The following is a 21,290-nucleotide window of genomic DNA, read 5'->3' on the forward strand; positions in this document are numbered from 1 at the left end:
CATAGTGAACTCCATGAAACAAGACGGAGAAGGAGGCAGTAGAGAGATGACGCCATAGCCGCGCGTGCCGCCCTTCTCCTCACACTTGCCGCCAGACGCTCCTCTCCGCTTTCTTTCTGCCGTCATTGCTGCGTTCGCTACGTCGCATGGGTAATAGTTGCGGGTGCCGTTTACAGCTTTGCAGCCGACCACCTTCACAGCGTGAATTGAAGCCAGCTTTTTTTTTAAACTTCTGCGCAACATATATTGAAGCAGACGAAAATCGGTTGTAGAGATTGGGCGGTGCACGGCAGTGTTCCCCTAACCAGCGCAGTTCTCCTGGCCCCGATTCATTGGAGCAAGAGGCAGTCGCGAAGAAGCAAGTGATAGTGGCAATGCTGATTGAGCGCGCCTGCGCAGTGCGGGGTTCTCGCCACCAGGCGCCGCGCAACCAGACGGCGCTGCGGTTACTTTTCGCTACCACTCCCGTGGTCCGCAAACTTAAGCTTATGGCTCTACATATCAGAGCGATGAGCAGCGCCGAAAAACAGAATGACAGGAGACCACAGACACAGCGATGACTGACCACTGAAATTTATTTGTAATTTCCTCCTAACTTGTTTCTAACAAATTGCAAAATTTGTTCGTAACAAACTGTTCGTAATAGGTTCCTAGAGTCTGAAGTCACGTGTTCCCCGTTTTTTTTTCTGCATATTGCTTGTTAAGCAATAATAAATTGAAGTTGCCAGCCAAGCCACCGTGTCTCGGTGTTTCGTGCCATCCTGTTCTTCCGCGCTGCTAATCGCTGTTTTTTCATTTTTGGTTAAAATTATTGTTTTCAACGCGAAATTTTTATTTGCTATCACAGATGTCAAGCACACATCTATTTTCAATGAATAGAGCACTGCCTTGAACCAGTTATGCATTGGTGTTGTGTCGCAAATATGCCTAGTGTTTTCTTTTTTGCTCAAAAATGTTCACCAGCATGATGTGGGGTACCGATGTAGTCGTTTGGAAAGGTCTTGACTATATAAACTTCTCGTTTAAGGATTCTTTTATCTTCTGGCCGGGTGGCTGTATTGAGGAACAGACAGACATGCAGACAAACCAAAATTTGCGGGTTTAAGTAGCCCGAGGAATATTTCAAAGTAACTGATGTGAAGAACAGTGATCTCACCGCGTGGCGCGTTCTTCTAAGCAGTACGCTGTGCCGCAACAACAAAAGCGGTGTGGATCGGCGCGAGCGCTCTATAGGTGCCGTGGCGGTGCGGTGATGGGAGAAGACATGGTTCCGTTACTAATGCGTGACGATTTTTCATTTGTGCAACTTCATATTATACAGTTTGTGACGGTCATTACAGAAATGTCGTAGCATAAATGGATTGCCGTGGTATCTGGCGTAATACTGCCGCGGCATCAGCCCAGCTCCACTTTATTTCAACATTAACGGTCCAGGAATAATCGGGAGCCACTTTTTAAAAGATATGCTGTAAGAGTGGGAAGGCTGAGGTCAAACGCAGCGACCTGAAGGCTAGCTGTACTTCACCAATACTTTACTGCGTACAAGTGATCTTTACGTGCTCATTTTACTTTAAATATTGCAGATTACGACGGGGAAACAACTGTCAAACGGCACTGTCATTTACCTTCTATGCAACACAGCCACATCTTATATAGATACAAAATGTGTTGAGGGCAACTGGCGGCCTCTCCCAGCATGCAACAACGGTAAGAATTCACTCGTCGTCATGGTTTAGCTTTCTCGTCAAGTCGTGCTGCAGTGTCGTCTGCTTTGGGGTACGCAGCTCGCCATGCACTTTCTGAAGCCCCTGAATATCAGATAAATAGATAATTAATAATAATGAACTAAGTGGGCAGGTCACATAGGATTTATTTATTTATTTATTTATTTATTTATTTATTTATTTATTTATTTATTTATTTATTTATTTATTTATTTATTTATTTATTTATTTATTTATTTATTTATTTATTTATTTATTTATTTATTTATTTATTTATTTATTTATTTATTTATTTATTTATTTATTTATTTATTTATTTATTTATTTATTTATTTATTTATTTATTTATTTATTTATTTATTTATTTATTTATTTATTTATTTATTTATTTATTTATTTATTTATTTATTTATTTATTTATTTATTTAACCACGCCCGCCTATTAACTCTGTCATTTTCTTGCTTAGGTACGCAGCCACTGAATCACGAGCACTCGTTTTCTCACAATCGGCAACAACAAAGCCACCGCTTCTCACCTGGTCAGGGAAGCTTCGTAGAGTCTGCCGACGGCGAAGCGAAACATGCAACTAGACCAAAGGACGATGCCGCAGGTGGAAATGTGAGCCCGACGTTAAAACCTGAAGGCGAACGTGGGGTTGGAACAACGCAGGTGTCTCCTCGGGGTGACCGGTATTCTTCCTCTAGGTGCACGCCACCTGACACTTGCAGGAGTACGCAACAGAAACAAGAAGAAGCACCCGTACCAACTAATGCAAATGCCCAAGGAAGTGACGTGGCAAACAGTTTTCAGGGCTCCCGCACAAGTCACCGGGTGGGAGAAGATTCCTCGCCTGAACCCACGCCGTTGGAACTCCAAAGTGTACCACGAAAGGCTACGCCATTTAACCCTGGCGAGCCAAACATCCCGACAGCACCCCCGACAGGCGGTAACATAGCTCCTGATTTGACAGACCGTACGGACACTGCAAGCTCCGTTCCTTCTCCGGGCGAGGAACAAAAGCATATCAAGGCTGCAGATACCAGTACCAGCTTTACTGATGGGGGACGTACAAGCCCGGTAGCCAGGTTACACCTGGAAGCACCAATTCAAAGTGGTGCTCCGGCGCTCTCGACGCCGACTACAGCACAGCCAGGCGAACCTGTGAATGCAGTCGCGCAGTCCACTTTTACGGAGCCAGCAGAAGCCACAGCAACCGAGTTACCCATCGATTCTGCTCCCCGTAAGTAAGCCAGCACGTATGCGTACTATTCGCACTTCCTGTTACGCTTCGAAAGTTGAGTTCTACTTACCATGGTCACATGTCCAGGCCAATGTCTAGAAAATTAGAATTGAGAAAGCGTTATGTTCCTCAATGAGGCGATAGACCTGGCGTTCGGAGCAGCGGGTGGTGCCGAAAACCCGAGCGCCGTTATTTAACTAAAAAAAAAAAAAAAAACTTCCCGGGTCAAGAGCCGAAGCCAGGGAAGCGCGCTGATACAGGCTAGGAACTTTACCGCTACTCTCGGCCGACGCGGCCTGTGATACTACTTTCGAGATACCTGTAATATGAACTAAATGGTGCCAAGAAGACAAAACAATCTTCGGAGAACTTGGGTTTGCTTGCGTTCTCCGTTGAATGCGGAAGCTTTATGGCTTGCCGTGGCGATATTTTACAGCCACATAGTATGTGTGTCATTGCTGGTTTCATGAAGCTACCATAACACACATTCGCAGCTTCTGATTTGACTTCTGTTCGGATTTCCTAATGGTCTGCGGTCTGGTAATCAATGAATGTTCGAAGAAAGGAGAGCGAAAAAAGAAACGCACACACAATGCAGCAGCAGAAGAGTCATTGAAAGGGGAAGCCATGCTGCTTTCGCATTCAGAGCACGTAAGCAGATTTAAATGCCCCGAATATTTTTTTCTCGTAAATTGGCGGTTCACTGATTTCTCGTAATGTAATATTTTCTTTGTGTAGATATATTAGGGCTTTGAGTTAATGTTTCCACCAAGGTTAAAATTATGGCATTAAAAACCAGTATGTGCATGGCTAGATAATCTTTTATCAGATATCGGCTTGCTTGAAGTAAGGCACTACGCATATCAGTTTATATTCTACGCTTAACGAGTAATTAGGAAAAAGCGGGCCGGCACAACAATTCCCCTACTGGCGCAGCATGTAGCTTTCTTCTTCTTGGCGTTTTTTTTTTTTTCTTCATTTTTTTTACCTAATTCTAACTCTGTAAGTAGCATTTGTTTTTATTTTAGTTTCTGGAACTGCTAGTCCTATACAGATGGGAATGTCGGGCGGCACGACCGATTTATATCTGTGAACTGAGGACGTCGCTTATGGCACTATTCACAGCTAGTGCTGATGTTGCGGCAGAGAGGCCACCATGGTTGTGCAAAGACTTTGACATTGGGTTTTTATCAGTGGTAAAGCCGTTGCATTTGGCGCCCCCCATCGCACAACCAAAAGGCAGCGTTTACAAACACCAAAGCACGAGCCGTCGATAGGTATGAGTGCGTGACTGGGCCGTCCTTAACTAGTAGTCACAGTGTAAGCTATCAGGAACGTCGACAGAGCTTCCTCTTTTTCAAGCTAAGGCCCAAGGGAGGATTGGGCAGCACCAGCTGTACAGAGTTTGTACGCCGCGTTCGCTTCGTCGCAGCGCGTCTTTCAGCCGTTATGTTCAGCATGCGCTATGTTTCACACTCCCAGCGCGCTAAGGCCGTCCCGAGACAATTTGGAGGTCGCGGTGCGCTTGCGGGTGGCTCGTGTGAACAGGTAGGAAAAGAGAACGGGAGAGAAGTAGCTGCATGCAGGCAGGAGGGTAAACTGCCAGTCGCGAGTGCGCATTCTCTGATATGTCGGCGGTGGCAAAACTACCAGCGTCGATGCTGTTACAAAAAATTCCCGCCACTGCGAATGAAAGGGCGGTTGACTTCCGCACCGGGAATCGTCCCCGTAGGCAGGGAAGTGATTGTTGATTTGATTGATTATAGGGTTTAACGCGCCGACGCAGCTCAGGCGATGAGGCGCGCCGTAGTGGAGGGCTCCGGATTAATTTTGACCACCTGGGGATCTTTAACGTGCGCCGAAATCTCGTACACACGGGCGTTTTTTTCTTTTCGCCTCCATCAGAAAAGCGGCCGCCGCGGCCGGGAATCGAACCCGCGACCTCGTGCTCAGCAGCGCAACGCCTTAGCCACTGAGCCACCGCGGCGGGTGGGAAGTGATTGTGATCGAAGATGTCGCGGGCATCGCAGCATCAGTGTAAAGTATGCACTTGTCATGAGCACGCATGCAAAAGACATGCCACAATTCCCCGCCCCCAGAAATGAAATCCCGTGCTCGTTCCTCCACACATACAGTTGTCGCTATCGGGTCGGAGCAACAATAACCCTCTACGAGTATTTGTTATCATTAACGCAACCAAAATGCCGTTATCGGTGTAAGAGCAGTCGGGTACTTTTGACAATCATACTAGGGATATTAGTCTTCGTCAAAAAAATAAGAGAAATAGAGAGGGAGATGATCGTTTTAGTTTTCGACGTAATCACGGGTGCAGCGACAGCATATACACTTCATTGGTTCTGTTTTTCGTTGTTTATAGTTGTGATCAATCGCTTTCAGCCTCAAACGGTAAAGCCTGTATCTTGTTCTGCGCACTCTGCAGCCTTTCGCCGGGCGGGTCCAGGCTATCTTAAATGGATATTGAAGTTAATATGTCCAGGTTTTATTTGTCACGATGAAAAGGGATGCGGTAACAAGGACGAGATGGAAGGAGGGAGGACACACCACAGCGCAGAGGACACAACGCTTCGCGCTTGGTTGTGAGCACGTCCTAATTCCTTCCGTCCCGTCCTTGTTACCGCATCCCTTTTCATCATGACAATGACGAACTAGCCCCGAAGATAGTTTTATTTGTGTTTGGACTTTACGTTTCAATCCATGTAATCTTTTATTTCACTATTTTTAAGAAATCTAGATCCTTTTATACCTTAAAATAGCTTTACAATAGAAAACCCCGTGCGCCGCTCGCGGCTACCACACCAACTGTATACCGTACTGGCGTCACACTGGTTTACCAACTGTATACCGTACTGGCGTCACTGGTTTACTGGTATGTCGTTTCACGCTACCTCAGTCTTCCATATTTTGATTTCCGCCCATTTCAATGTTCATGTGGACTCCTCTAGCCACGGTGAAGTTTTACAGGTAAAACTGATGGCAAAGCTTTAAATTGAGCCCTCCGGACTTCCCTGTACGTCGGCATAGGCGAGGTCGGCAAATAAGCGGAGAGAATGTGCGAGGGAAACTTTCTTTTCGCGCTTTTCTCAGTGGAGGATGAGCGTAAATGAGACGACAGATTCTGAAAGTGGTTACGAGTGAAAAAACAGCGCTAAAAAGACAGTACAAGAAAGGACACAGGACCACGGCGCTGACTAACAACCAAATGTGTGTTATTTCTTCAGTCAGCATATATACTTCACCATTATCACAAAGCAATAACAAACTAATTGATTGGAATACTCAGCCTGCGCAGAGGCTAAGAGGCGATCAATCAGACATGAATTTTATCTCTTTTGGAAGGAGGGCCTCCGCATCCTAGACCTTAAGTGTATATGAAAATTCTTCAATATTTGCAACTCACTTCAGCCTTGCTTTAAAAAGTTCACATTGCAGTAGAGAATAAAGTTACGTGGAGATAAGAGCTCGGCAGGCAATTACTCATACGCACTGCAATTATTCAACTTTGGCTTGCCTTGCAGATTCTGCTTCTTCCAGAAAAAAATTATTCTAAACTGTAATTTATACATCAACACTGAAACAGTGTACCTCGACGGTAGCACTATCAGGCTAGCTTCACCGCACCATAAGGGGACTTTTATTTTCTTCTGGACAGTATTATTGTTTTATTTGACCTATTTAGCCTTTCCTCCCGGTATATATATATATATATATATATATATATATATATATATATATATATATATATATATATATATATATATATATATATATATATATATATATATATATATATATATATATATATATCAAGAATCAGGCTGGAGACGTTCGGAACCATGGTCTGCGCTGTACAAATAGCAGGGGGGACCTACTAGTTGAGTTTGCAGAACGGAATAACCTACGCATAATGAATACCTTCTTCTGTAAACGGGAGAGTCGGAAGTGGACCTGGAGGAGCCCGAATGGGGAGCACAAAAATGAAATAGACTTCATATTATGCGATAACCCTGGCGTCGTGCAGGTAGTGGAAGTGCTCGGAAGGGTAAGGTGTAGTGACCACCGTATGGTAAGATCTCAAATTAGGCTAGATTTGACGAGGGACCGCAGCAAGCTAATACGAAAGAAGCCGATAAATGAGCTAACAGTAAGACGTAAAGTAGAAGGATTCAGGATCGCGCTGCAGAACCGATATTCTGCTCTTAATGAGGAAGCCGAGCTTACGACACAGGAAGCCAGCGACAACCTTACACGCATTATCACGGAGTGTGCAGTAGAAGTTGGGGGCACTATGGATAGACAGGATACTGGTAAACTTTCACAGGAGACGAAAGATCTAATCAGGAAACGGCAAACCATGACAATCTCTACCTCAGCTGACAGAATAGAACTAGGTTAATCAATAATCTCGAAGTTAATCAATAAGCGTAAGACAGCTGACATACGGAAGTATAATATGGAGTGGATCGAATACGCTGTAAAGAACGGAGGTAGCCTGAAAGCAGTGAAGAGACGTCTTGGCGTGGGGAAAAATCAGATGTATGCATTTAAGGATAAGCAAGGCAATGTCATCACAAATAGGGATAAAATAGTCACAGTGGCCGAGGAGTTCTATCGGGATCTGTACAGTAGCCGGGACATCCAGGATAATGCCGAACGAGACAGTAGTTCAGAGGAGATAGACATCCTACCAGTAACGACCGAAGAAGTAAGGAAGGCTTTGAAAGAAATGAAAGGGGGCAAAGCACCTGGTGAGGATCAGATAACAGCAGACCTCTTGAAGGATGGCGGAGAAATTGTACTTGAACAACTGGCAAACCTGTATACTCAATGCCTAATGACCGCAATGGTCCCGGAATCTTGGAAGAACGCGAACATCATCCTAATCCATAAGAAAGGTGACATGAAGGACCTGAAAAATTACAGGCCGATCAGCTTACTGTCAGTCGCCTACAAGGTACTTACCAAGGTAATCGCTAACCGAATTTCTGAACCTTAGATTTCAGTCAACCTAAAGAACAAGCAGGGTTCCGTAAAGGTTATTCAACAATGTACCATATTCACACGATCAATCAGGTGATAGAGAAGTGCGCTGACTATACTGAACCCCTATATATAGCCCTCATAGATTATGAGGAAGCATTTGACTCGGTCGAAACCCTAGCAGTCATTCAGGCATTACGGAACCAGGGGGTAGATGAGCATTATGTAAGAATACTAGAGGATATCTACAATGGGTCTACAGCTACCATCATCCTCCATAGGGCGAGCAGTAAAATACCTATAAGGAAGGGTGCCAGACAAGGAGACACAATCTCTCCAATGTTATTCACAGCATGTTTACAAGAAGTATTCAGAACGTTGGATTGGGAACAGGTGGGAGTAAGGGTTAATGGAGAATACCTCAGTAACCTCAGATTTGCTGATGACGTTGCCTTGCTAAGTAACTCGGGGGACGAATTGCAAAGCATGCTTTCCACACTGGGCGAACAGAGTAGAACCGTGGGCCTGAAAATTAATATTAAGAAAACTAAAGTAATGATCAATAAACTCGGGACAGCACAGCGATTTGAGATAGGTGGAGAGGCAGTGAAAGTGGTAAGCGAATATATCTACTTAGGCCAAGTTGTGACCCCAGATCCCAACCATGAGGCAGAAATAATTAGAAGGATCAGAATGGGGTGGGGTGCATATGGCAGACATTCTCAGATAATTAATAGCAGCCTACCATTGTCGCTGAAGAAGAAAGTGTATGACAGCTGCATCTTACCGGTACTCACCTACGGGGCAGAAACTTGGAGGCTCACTAAGAGGGTTCAACTTAAATTGAGAACGACTCAGCGGGCAATGGAGCGGAAAATGATAGGTGTAACATTAAGGGACAAGAAGAGAGCGGAGTGGGTCAGGGAGAAAACTGGTGTTAAATACATATTAGTAGAAATTAAGAAGAAGAAATGGACGTGGGCAGGGCATGTAATGCGAAGGCAAGATAACCGCTGGTCATTAAGGGTAACAGAGTGGATCCCTAGAGAAGGCAAGCGTTGCAGGGGGAGGGGGGGGGGGGCAGAAAGTTAGATGGGGAGATGAGATCAAGAAGTTTGCGGGGATAAATTGGTCATAGTTGGCACAGGACCGAGGTAATTGGAGAATAATGGGAGAGGCCTTTGCCCTGCAGTGGGCGTAGATAGGCTGGCGATGAAAAAAAATATATATATATATATATAGAGAGAGAGATATAGATATAGATATATATTTGTATATATATATATATATATATATTTGTATATATATATATATATATATATATATATATATATATATATATATATATATATATATATATATATATATATATATATATATATATATATATATATATATATATATATATATATATATATATATATATATATGCCGCAGTGCAAATTATTAAAACTTTGTATTCTTACAGAAGGAAGCGGATGCCTGTTTCGCGACTTCTATAAGGTCGCTCGTGAAGGGCTCGCCGTTAACACGGATAACCACACCGAACCTGTGCCCCCAAACACTACATTTTCGGCCTTCTGCTACGAACAAGTGAAGTTGATCACAGTTGTTCGGCCTGTTACCTGTCTTCAAAACGGCTCCTGGCATGTACCGGCACAGATGAAATGTAAGTATTTTCAATAGCGCTGATAATAATTGCACTTTGTGTCCGTTAATGCTCTGTGATACCCGAACATAAAATAGAAATTGACAAATATGAAACTGTGTCGTCTCGAAGAAAGACCAAAGCACAATATCATCAATTTTCTGCCGGTTAGTGCGTTGAGCACGTCGGGCAAGCTTTACAAGGGCAATCACTGGTTTTAACCTACGGCCATATTCACAAAAATGTTCTCTCGCATTCGGTCAGTACCTTTTCTAGCGTTACTTTCAGTTGCCTGATTTGTTTGCTCTGTTCGCAAACAGCACGGATAGCACCCAGCTAACAGTTCTTGTGCATCTATTCCTGCTAATGTGGAGCCGGGTGCAGGTTCGCAAAACATTACCTTTCATACCATACATCGTTTTCATCGTAAGATATCTGTTGGAGAAAACGTACAGTATTAAACTGCCCAGTAGCACCTGCAGACATGTGCTGTGATTTCTGGAGCAGCTTTACTCTGTGGGGACCAGGAATCTTACAGCAACCTAGCTCGCACTCGAGACGGCCGCAAGGCTAGCTCCAGTGAATTCCGCGACGGACCGCCGACGGGCGTAGCGGTAGCGAACAACAAGGAACACACAAGACACGACGGAATGGTCAAACCTGCGTTTATTGGGTCCTTCAATAGAGTAGTTGAGCTCTTCGACCAAGCCCACTGGCCAAGGCCAGCAGAAAGGCGCTGGGGGGGGGGGGGGGAGGGGGGGAGGGAGGGGAGGGGGGGAGGGGGCCAAACAAGGGAAGGCAAAACCGGAACACCGGTACTCACGTCTGCAGTCTCCAACATCTCGAACCAAAAAGCGCCTTTCCTCGTCCCGCGCCCCCGGACGGACTCTCCGGGACCCCAACAAACTGGTCACGTGAGGGAGTCAGCCGCGCCACCGCCGAGACAAGCCTGCGCCGCAGCAGGAAGCGCGCGGCCACCGAAGAAGAGAGAGGGAATCCCCCTCTCGCCTCGGTGGTGGACTGTGAGGTAACGGGGACGCGCCGGGAGTCCGGATTTCCCCCAACTTTCATCTATACACCAGGGGCAGAGAACTTTCTATTGTACTGTCGATAGTTTAACCAAAATTAAACTCTAGGTAGTACCATAAGTTTTGATGGCTGGCCATCTTGAAACTATTTTCAGCCTGCTAGTGATAATCAGCTTTCGCAACACTGTCAGTGCAGTACTCCAAACTGTCAACAATCGTAAACTATCGATACAGGAATATAGGTTAATAGTCAACTTTAGAAAGTGATAATTACTGAAGCGAACTGAGCCTAGCATGAAATTACCCGAACTTGCTCAGCGTAAGTGTCGTTAAACCGAATCAAAGACAATACAAACCTCCATGCATCACTAAGCCCTCCGGCCTGCAAAAACTCCAGCAGGAGACGAGACACGTCTCCTCTTGCAGCATGTGGCACTCCTGGCAGTGATCACGAAAAAAGTTCATTTTGTTTATATTGGGGACTGAGTCGTCCATAATAACGAGACCAGTGTCACCATTGCACGTGGGGACTCTATGAAGCAAGGCTGACATTAAACAATTGCATCATTGTCTGCGCTGAGACTGTTCTTACCCGGTGGAGGATGCAGGATCCAACTCCTCTGGATCCTCTAGATGCTGCATCTGTCCAGGGTCGTCGCGCATGTATCAATTGGAAGTCACAGGGCGCTCTCACCGTAGTAGCGGATAAGTCATCCCGCGCTACTCTGTCAGCAGATGTATTGATCCATTGCCCGCTACCCTTACGCGCGACAAGAGCCACTGGAATTTCACTATAAAACCGCCATGGGTGAAATGTTTGGCGAGGCGTGAAGATCGCTGGCATGGCTTTTCGGCGGGTATACCCCATTTCAAAAGCTGAAGAGATGATTTCAAATGACTGAATATTGTGACGTCTTGGGCTGCAGACGATGACAGCTTGTGGACGCACCGTCGATAGCAACTCACTCGCTTCCGCTATTGAGACCACAGGCTTTACTTGACCAGAGCATGAAATATTCCAACCGGATATCACAAAAGCCACTGCACGCACCCCTCTTTTTGCATCAACAGAGCCAGTTTGAGTGTTCGCTAAAATTGTACTACCGGCAACACGAAACCTAATGTCTGTCTTATCATTGTGTATTGTTTTCTTGTTTGTATTCCTCCCTGTAATGACCCTCAAGTGAGGGTTACAGTATCAATAAATAATAAATAAATGATAAAAAATCGGTATATGCGTGCAAGATATCGCCGCATTCCTGTTCTATGTGCTCAAGAACCAGTGGCCTTGCTTCGGCCGCGGGTGAACAACGCTTCCAGCGAATATGAGGAATGCTTAGTACACACTTTGCGCTGTCGTGCGACTAAGGTGGGTCGAAAGCAGTTTTTTTTAATGGCTGCAGGGAACAAAATACCCCGAGAGTAATTGAGGCTGCATGTGCGCGTAAATATCATTCTTGATCGTAGGCGCCGCAGTTTACAGCCAATCCAGCGTTTGTTCCGCTGTGGTTTGAGCCGCAGATAAAACCAGTGTGAGGTAAAACCAGTGCAAAGCCGCAGCGTTTGAGCCGCAGATAAAACCAGTATCCTTTCGCCAATGCAGCCTGTGATCAAGAATGATCCCAAGAAATCGTACATGAGTAGTCTGGCGGATAGGACTGCCATCAGAAGTCTATCGTGAGACGTTCAGACCTGCGCCGCACACCACGAAACACGACAAATCATGACTGTTCCGCTGATAGCGTCTGCCCTACTGTCCAAAGGCACGTTTGGGCAGACGAAACTGCATTCTGTGCTATTACACGTACGAAACCAGCCGAACGCAGATGTCATCCGAACGAAGGATGTGCCTACTCCATCCTTGGCATGTGTAATGACGTCACGCACTGTACAAAGACGAGAATTTCTACCATCAAAACTAGACAGGGGCGTCCCAACGTCTTTCTGTGAACTTTATTCCAGCCAAAATTGTCTGCCCAAAGAAGGCGCTCACCCAGGCCTTATGAGCGGTGTCAAGACGTGTGTGGCTTGCTTTGCTGTACAAGAACAAATTTATAGCCCGGTACGATAATAAGGAACCACCCAAATCCCTCAATAACAGGGTGCCGTTCTGGAGCAGCGTCGAGGTGTCCGGGAAGCAGCAGTGAACGGCCCGATAGTCCGCGCACCCATTGGCGGCGGCGAAACGTCACTTCGACAAGCACTTCCATAAAAAGCCGTTCTGAGCCTCGCATTGCCTCTCCAACTGGCTGTGGTTCTCCGCGGACGTCCACCCCATTCATGATTAATGGTGTGAGACTAGTACCAAATCAAGACACCTTCGCGTTACGTTACGCTCAACTGATGTTGCGACTGCCTTAATTTATATTACTTCATTCCAGTGTTGCTGTTAGGCGAATTACGGTGCTGGCGAGAGCCCAAAGCATATCTAGGGTCATCTCGTTGCTAACATTGAGCCGCTAGTATTCACCGTTCAGTTGCGGCATTTCCCCAGTCAGCGGGTCGAATGAAGCCGTAGATCTTTACTGCTCCATTAGCAGGGCGCTGCCTGGAAGGCAGCTGTTCAACAAAGCATGCAATGGATTAGTTAGGCCAGTGATACTAAAATGGGGTCCGTATCCCTCATTTCTCCCCTCCTTTCTTCGTCTTCCCTCTTTTAGCCACATTATCATTTGCTGATGATGATGATGATGATGATGATGATGATGATTGCTATTGATTTCCCCTTTGAAGCGGGGTGATGACATGTCATCTTACCAAAAAGGACTAATATAACCATGTTTTACACTCTTGGTTTAATACTAGCGCTACTTAGGGCAGGCACTAAAGGTTACTAGGCCCGAAATACTTTCTTTTCCCTGTTACAGGTGGTAACTGTCCTAGGCAATATTCCCCTCTCTGCTTTTCGTCCACCAGATTTCTAATCTTCTTTTCGTCCCCTCGACAGCCTTGAAGTTAACTTCCTCTCTAATACCCTTAAATCCTAGGGCTTCTGGAAGCCCAATATTCCCTTCATGTAGATTTGGATTGATACCCTCACATTCTAACACTATGTGCCGCATAGTTTCTGTTTCTTTTCCGCAGACAGCACATACCCCATCATTTTGTGAATACTTCCCCACAAAACTCTTAGTTCGTGGGCAACCTGCTCTAGCTTCAAAAAGCAAAGCACTGCCCTGGGAATTATCGTGGAAATTTTCCTTTCTGATGTTCATTTTCTCAGCCCTGTACATCTCTAACGACGTTTTAGCTTCCATTTTTTCCCTCCATTTATTCGCTTCAATCTGCCTTGCCTCTTTTTTGGTTACCTTGGCTGTTTTGGATTCTCCACTGTTCTTTCCGTATTTCATCGTTAGCCTGCTGGCAACGTATAAATGTGGCTTTACCGCATGTCATGTACGTTTGTTTGCCTTCCCTGTATGATGATGATGATGATGATGATGGTGGTGTTGGTGGTGGTGGTGGTTTCTATTGGTTTCCCCTTTGTAGCGGGGTGATGACATGTCATCTTACCAAAAAGGACTAATATACCCATGTTTTACAGTCTTGGTTTAATACTAGATCTCCTTAGGGCAGGCACAAAAAGCTTATTAGGCACAAAATACTTTTTTTCTGTTACAGGTGGTAACTGTTCCAGGCAATATTCCCCTCTCTGCTTTTCGTCCACCAGCATTCTAATCTTATCTTCGTATCCTAGACAGCCTCGAAGTTAACCTCGTCTGTGCTACCCTTGAATCCTAAGGCTTCTGGAAGCCGAATATTTCCCTCGTGTAGATTTGGATGGATACCCTCGCATTCTAACACTATGTGCCGCATAGTTTCTGTTTCTTTTCCGCATACCACACATACCCCATCATTTTGTGAATACTTCCCCACAAAGCTCTTTGTCTCCTGCTTTAAAGTTGGCTTTTTGCATAACATTTGAGATGTGCGAAAAAGCTAGGTACACAAAATGAAGGCACAGACCAGATTAAGGCGACTTCAGCTGCAAGGAAAAATTCTTTGACATTATGACGCGTATCGCCTTACTTAATCTTACTTTTGCAAGCCCAGGAAAGTTCCCGAGCATTTACCGTTGAAAACTACTAATTTACGATATACATGCCAATTTAATGCGCTATGTCCTTCTATTTTCAGCAAACTGCGGAATAATAATGTCGGCGAATGACTCAAACTCTACCAGAACGACACTGCCATTCATTTGGCAGGCAGCCTAAATATCCACCTTTTTTTTTGCACATTTGCCCAACCATGGCCGTGGGTCAAATAACGTGTGCGTGATAGAATATCCATGAAGGGGAATAGCCGAGCATCCTATGCTGTTAAGAAGAAAACGCTCCGAGAGAGAGAGAGAGAGAGAGAGAGAGAGAGAGAGAGAGAGAGAGAGAGAGAGAGAGAGAGAGAGAGAGAGAGAGAGAGAGAGAGAGAGAGGGGGGGGGGTAGAGGGAGATCTTTATTTGCCTTTCTATAAAGGCTTCTGCGTTGCTGGGGTGGAGCTGCGGTTACAGTCTCCCCCAAGGACTACCTCAGTGTGTTGGAGGAGGGCCTCTCGGTGCTCCTCTCCTGCCAATCTTAATGAGGAGGCGGTCAAGTGTCGGACTGGGGATGCGTACCAGCCGGTGCTTTTCGTTCGCTTTCGGAGAGCGAGTTGGAGCTGTTTTGGGGGATCCTCTCGGGGTCGAGCCACTCCGCCCAAGTTCCAGTAGTAGGGGAAATGGAGTCTGTGTATACGTTCCTTGTCTGCATAATCTTTACGCAATCCCACAGGTAGTGCTGGTTGTTAGGGTACCCGTGACCGCAGCGTCGGCAGCTAGGGTGGCCAGGTTTATTTTCTATGTAGTGGATGATATTTGTGGTTCGTAGGACACCTGCTTGAGCTCGACAGATACAACTTGTCTTCGATGTCGGCCAAGAGATGGGGGGAATGCAGTGTGTGTCTTGATCTGTGCACAGCTCAGGCAACTTTTGGCGCCTTGCTTTTCTTTCTTCGGCGCGGCTGGTGTAGCGATCGTATTCCCCCGGGAGCACAATTGGAGACTCAGACTCGCGAAAGAGGGTTTTGCGCGCAAGTTGGTGAACCGCCACATTTCCTGGTATTCATTGATGACCTGGTATCCAGCGGAGTTCGACCGAAAGCTCTGGTTGGAAGGTTCTGAATACCAAGCCAACGCCGCCTGTATAAACAGTGCCTAACGCATGAGCGAAAAATGGCCAAGCAGCCACTCTCCTGTTGCTCTCTCCTACCCTTCCCCGCTCCGTAGCCTTCCAGCGTGCTTTCGTGTCCGCCAGCCAGCGCCGCTTCTCGGAAACTATGCAAAATAGTGGAAAGTTTGTTTAGCGTTCCCGAGGCGGCGCTCCTACGCCTTCTTGTTTTTCACCATGCCTGTCTGTCTTGGTCTGTCACTGATAAAACTTCCTTTGTCACGAAGCAAAATCCCTTGCGCTGCCGCAGGCTGATGCCGGCTTTGCGCGCTTATCTACTCGGATCACAGGCCCTGAAATTTTCTGAGTGGGGCATCCCACCTCTATCCCCTCCGCATTTAGGCATTGTTTTGACCCCGCTGTTCGCACTCCGCATCGGTACGCACTTCTAAAATTGAGGACTGTATTGTAGAAGCGCCCGGACAGCGTGGCGGGATCCCAGCTGCTTATCCTTTTGTTTCCTATAATTTTCTGAAGTTTACAAGCACGTGATAATATTGGAAAGTAATCGTAGAAGTGAGCGCCTGAACAAAAAACGTGCACGCAATTTTTCTTCTCTAAATACTCCAGAAAGAAAAATATCAGTAAAATAATGGCTGCCCCATCCGAAAATATCGTTTTTCTGTTGGCTATATGTCTACCCGGCAATCAGTATGTTCTTACACTATTTCAGTCCGCCTCCGTCTTTATCTTTGGAAAAATGCAGCAAGTATGAAGCGAGCGACAGGTTGAACGAGATCCCCAGTGCGCCACAGAACTAGCGCCCCGTCGCGGCTAAGATGTAAGCGAAACGGCCCTTGAAGCCCAACAGGCAAGCTGACAGACACACGTGGTAGAAGTGGGTGCAGCGTTCGCGACTCGCGAGTTGTGACGTCAGGCGAGATGTCCGCCGGCACGCGCCACATAGCGGATCAGTGCCTGAACTAAGCGTACCTACCCTTCCCATTGAAAAGCGCGCGACGCGTCAGGCAATGTTAATACAGGCGGCGTTGACCAAGCGGTTGTGGCTGGTGGGGATAAAGAAGAGGTGACTTCGCCAAAGAACGTGTCCAATCATCGGTGTGCCGGGCCCAGAAGCTCCGGCTCCCATCCGGCATTCCTTCGTGTTATTACGTAATAGTGTCACCATCATGAAAATTTAAACAGTCATCAGAAAGCTGAGCACCGTGACGTGCCGACGCGTTAGCTCTTTGCTATCAAATTGACACTTTCGACCATGGTTTGTCATGCGTGTTTTCCATGGCTCACCGCTCTGTCTAGTTCCTGTTTTGGTGGCTTGAAAGCTTAAAATTTTAGGCTTGATAGCCTAGCAAATTTTTTTTTTTGAGCAGCTGTTGGGCCCGTTGGTGTTTCTGCCGAACTTAATTTGCTTCAGTGAAAGCGAAGCTCAAAATTTACACAACTAGCATATTTCAGCTGGTATGCCGATCATAGCGATTTTTATGTCCTTTCCTGGCGCTCCTGAGTACAATCAGCACACACTAATTTTGAAAAAAACTCTCTCCATACAGTCGACCTTTTAAAACCACAGATAGGCGTGGGGTTGCATTGCCGTTATGGTTTCCCAAGTATAATTATGCCCTGCTGCCTAATCAATTGCTCAAGAAGTGGTAACTAACGCTTGGGCGATCGTTACGCACGCAGGCATCAAGGGGTGCGGCAACTTTGAGACTGAACCAGACGGCCTCGTGGTGGAGGGGCGCAAGGATTCTTACAAATTCGGCGACAGCATCACGCTTTCCTGCAAAAACGGAACCGAGCTGAAACCACGCATCGAACGGATGCTCTGCTTGGGCGACGAGCAGGGCTGGTCTGAAACCAGGCTACCAACGTGCATCCCTAAGCAAATCCAGTCGGCAGCTACAAAAACTGCCAGAAAGACCCCTCAATAGAGACTGTTGTGCCATCCCTGCAGGCGATAAGTGCGGACAAAACTCAGAAATGTTTTGCGCCCTCTTATTCTAACAGTATAAATTTTTTATTTTCCCTCTCATGTGTGTATATGTCTCGTGCTTTCTCGTGCTTTCTCGCGCTTTCTCGCGAGTGTTGGTTTGTCTACTTTTTAACAAGAATTGCTTTTAGTTGGCATCGCAAGAACGAAAAACATTCGAAGAAGTTCTGTGCATTTATTTGTTGCTGTTTTTTTTTTAATTATTATGCTCGTTCAACTCGAATGATGCCCATAAGTAGCCTGCAACTTAAAGGGGCCCTGAAAGGTGTTTTGAGCACACTAAATGAACTAGCGCAATCGTTAGGTAGGGTGGTCAACGTCATCTGTGCCAAGTATAACTTTTTTACGTGCAGCGGAAAGCTCACAATTTTGTTGCAAAGTTCGTTGCCGTGTTCCCACTCTTTCATGTGTGTTTTCGGGCTCCGCCATCTTCCCGCGTGTACGTCATCGATTCTCCCATACGCGTCACGCAGCAGAAATCTTGCAATTGGACGACGTTTTCTCGCACTTCCGGCGAAGAGAAGCGTCGTCTGCTAAGCGTCGACGGCTCGCTGCGGCGCCTTTGGTTAATTAACGCTTCCTGCAGCACGCTCAACGCTATCCTGTTCGTCCATATTTATCTTTTTTACTCTATTACTACGCTTCTCGTTAAGGCGCGATGGCTAGGCCGACACGACGACTACACGAAGGCGACGCCAACTTCCGAGGTCGCAGAGCGCAAATTGTCATATGACGCCGTCGGCGACACGAACACGTCGGCCGATCGGAAATCCGCGTGGTGTGATGGGTCGCTGACCGAAGACGCCGACAATAGAGAGTTATAGCAGAGCGGAGAACCGGTTCCGGTACGGTAAACGGTAGGCGACCGGCGCTATCTGCGCGTGCGCAAGGAGAAAAAACTGGTTGTGCGCATGCCCAGCTGTACCGGGTGCCGTACCGTAAGCGGTTCTCCCCTCTCCTATAACTCTCTAATACCAGTTGGCCGAACAGCCGTCGGGAAGCGATCGAGAAGCGAAAACTACATGCGCCCCGACAACATTCGTGCTGTAATGAATGCGGCTCTGTTCTGTTAGTTCCTATAGAGTGTAACAAACATTGTAAAGTCCATGAAATTCATACAACTCACACTAGCGCTAATTTAATCCGTTTTTCGGCTTACGGCGCTTCGGCGGTTCACTTTGAGAACAATTCGTTTCCAGAAGTTGCAAACTGCATATTCGTGTGCGACCAGCAAAGCTTGTAGAAAATATAAGCTCAGTTAAGAGCAGAAGATGGGTTATGGAAGCTTTATTAGGGAATAAGGAACCAATATAGACCGAAGTTTTTAGTGGAAAGCGTAGAGCAAAAGCGCGGCGAGCACTATTCCCGCAGGGTGAAATCGCAGTTGCAGCCAAAATAGCGCTGCTTCTGGAGATCAGCTATGAAGTACAGTATACAGGTTATATCCGCGCATCTGCCGTTGACATTGCGCAGGGGACTAATAATGCCTGGCGCTTCAATAATGCCTGGCGCTTCAATGCCTCTTCAAAAGTCGCGCATGCGAATCCCGGGATGTTGTGCCTTCTTTTTCTTTTTTTTTTTGCCTCCTAAGGGGCACGGTTTGTGAATCATATTCGCGGATCCAACACAAAACTTTTTGTTGAAGTGTGGAACTACCATATCAAACGTCAATGCATCGTTTAAATCATTGGCACGACTGGGCAGTTTTAAACTCGTGCTTTGTATATTCAACAAGGCAACTGTGTGTATTTTGCAAAATTGGTATGCCTTTATATAGAGTAAACAGTTTACTCCCATCCACTTAAACAAGACACAAGGTAGGTTTGGAAGGGGGATGGAGAGGGAGGAATATAGCGCCACGGCAGGCAACCAAACCCTCCACATATGTCAACTGGCAGCACTGAGCACGTAACAATGGACGAACAGCATTTATAGAGAGAAAATGGGCTCCAGGTCATCAGGGGAAAAAGCGAAAGTGGATTGATTGATTTGTGTTATCATCTGCATAGACGAACAAAGAGGTAGCGCGCAAGGCCCCAAAACTCACACAATAATCTTCCGAGACGCCTCGTAATATCAGTTACGGTGTACTTGTCCAGTAGTTGACAAACACAGTGTCGCGTAGAAGTTTCCCCGAAAGTAAGGGGGAAGGGGGGAATGGAACGCGCAGCGCTTTCTAAAACAGTCCCTGTGCCGTACCGTGAAGCCCTTCGGCTGCTTTTTTATTACGGTTATAAATAATAGCCGATAGAATTACGGAATGGAATACTACAACCAGCCTGTGTACGGGCGTGCATGGCGTCACCACAACCCGACCAAGCTCGACGTTGGCGCAAACGAGCGGCCAATTAGGCAACATACAAACCGACATGGGTTCTTAACGCATGTAAGTGCCCACTCTGCCAAATTCCGAGGCGATTTTTTCGTCATTCGCTCACATATTTTAGACCCCAATATGTACCAAGACATGTCGTCGCCACGAACGCGCGGTGACAGGGTCGTTCACTGTTCGAGTGATCTTTCTGCGTGGTGTGGAAGCGTAAAATCCCGCCCCATTCTTTCCATCAGCTTTTCCAGTCGAGAGCGAAGTGCAGGATTCATAAAATTATCAAAAACGGCACAAACGAAACAGAGAAAGTCAGACGGCCCCCTCCCAAAGCGATCCTGCGGCGCAGAATATCGCAGCAGACAAGGCGTGCCACCTTCATGCAGACATCACCGAGAAGCGAGGCATCATGGGCAGTCACGATGCGAGGAAGTGGACGAAACGAAGAGGAATCGCGGCGCGGGCAAAAATGCAATGTTTTGATCTTCAATAACTCCAGTAATACTCATCGCTTAAACGAAATTCTTGAAGGGGGCGATTAATAGGAAATTGGTTTATTTGAAAATGTGAACACCCATGTATCAGTAAAATCTCTTTCAGGGCCCCTCTAAAGGCGCCGATATTTGGCAATTTTCTTCATCTAGCTAAGAAGTGGAAGTTCCAGCTTCCGGATAAAACGCACAGGTAAGAACAGAGCCGACCCGCCGCGGTGGCTCAGTGGCTAAGGCGTTGCGCTGCTGAGCACGAGGTCGCGGGTTCGATTCCCGGCCGCGGCGGCCGCTTTTCTGATGGAGGCGAAAAGCAAAAACGCCCGTGTGTACGAGATTTCGGCGCACGTTAAAGATCCCCAGGTGGTCAAAATTAATCCGGAGCCCTCCACTACGGCGCGCCTCATCGCCTGCGTTGCGTCGGCGCGTTAAACCCTACAATCAATCAATCAATAAGAACAGAGCCGGGGCGAAGGAAGGCACTTGTAAGAATTACATTCGTCTCGGATATTATTTTCTTGCTAACAGCATAAAAATGGAATTAGAGGAAAATTAAAACCTATAGGCTCAGGAGATAAGTGACTGATGATGTAAAATCGCTCTTGTCACATGCACCGTTTAAAGTGTTTCAAGAAGACAGCATCCGGTGGTCGTAAAACGGAGAGCTGTGAAGATATCCAGACA

General features: G+C 46.4%; 1 protein-coding gene across 9 annotated transcripts in view; it reads left to right on the top strand.

Moving 5' to 3' along the window:
* LOC144144961 (protein lev-9-like) overlaps nt 1-17,834 on the top strand; it is a 300,769-nt gene extending 282,935 nt beyond the window's left edge. For 8 of the 9 annotated variants that reach the window (XM_077676464.1, XM_077676483.1, XM_077676488.1 and 5 more), the window contains 4 exons: nt 1,584-1,707; nt 2,192-2,965; nt 9,432-9,632; nt 17,486-17,834. In XM_077676464.1, coding sequence (XP_077532590.1) covers nt 1,584-1,707; nt 2,192-2,965; nt 9,432-9,632; nt 17,486-17,733 — 1,347 coding nt within the window. In that variant the 3' untranslated portion in view covers nt 17,734-17,834. The remainder of the gene's footprint in view (nt 1-1,583; nt 1,708-2,191; nt 2,966-9,431; nt 9,633-17,485) is intronic. The other variant, XM_077676468.1, reaches the window with a different exon arrangement.
* The last annotated feature ends 3,456 nt before the right edge of the window (nt 17,835-21,290 follow it).

This window comes from Haemaphysalis longicornis, unplaced genomic scaffold, assembly GCF_048455015.1.
Source record: "Haemaphysalis longicornis isolate Haplotype H1 unplaced genomic scaffold, Haemaphysalis longicornis Haplotype H1 scaffold_1, whole genome shotgun sequence".
Taxonomy (NCBI): Eukaryota; Metazoa; Arthropoda; class Arachnida; order Ixodida; family Ixodidae; genus Haemaphysalis; species Haemaphysalis longicornis.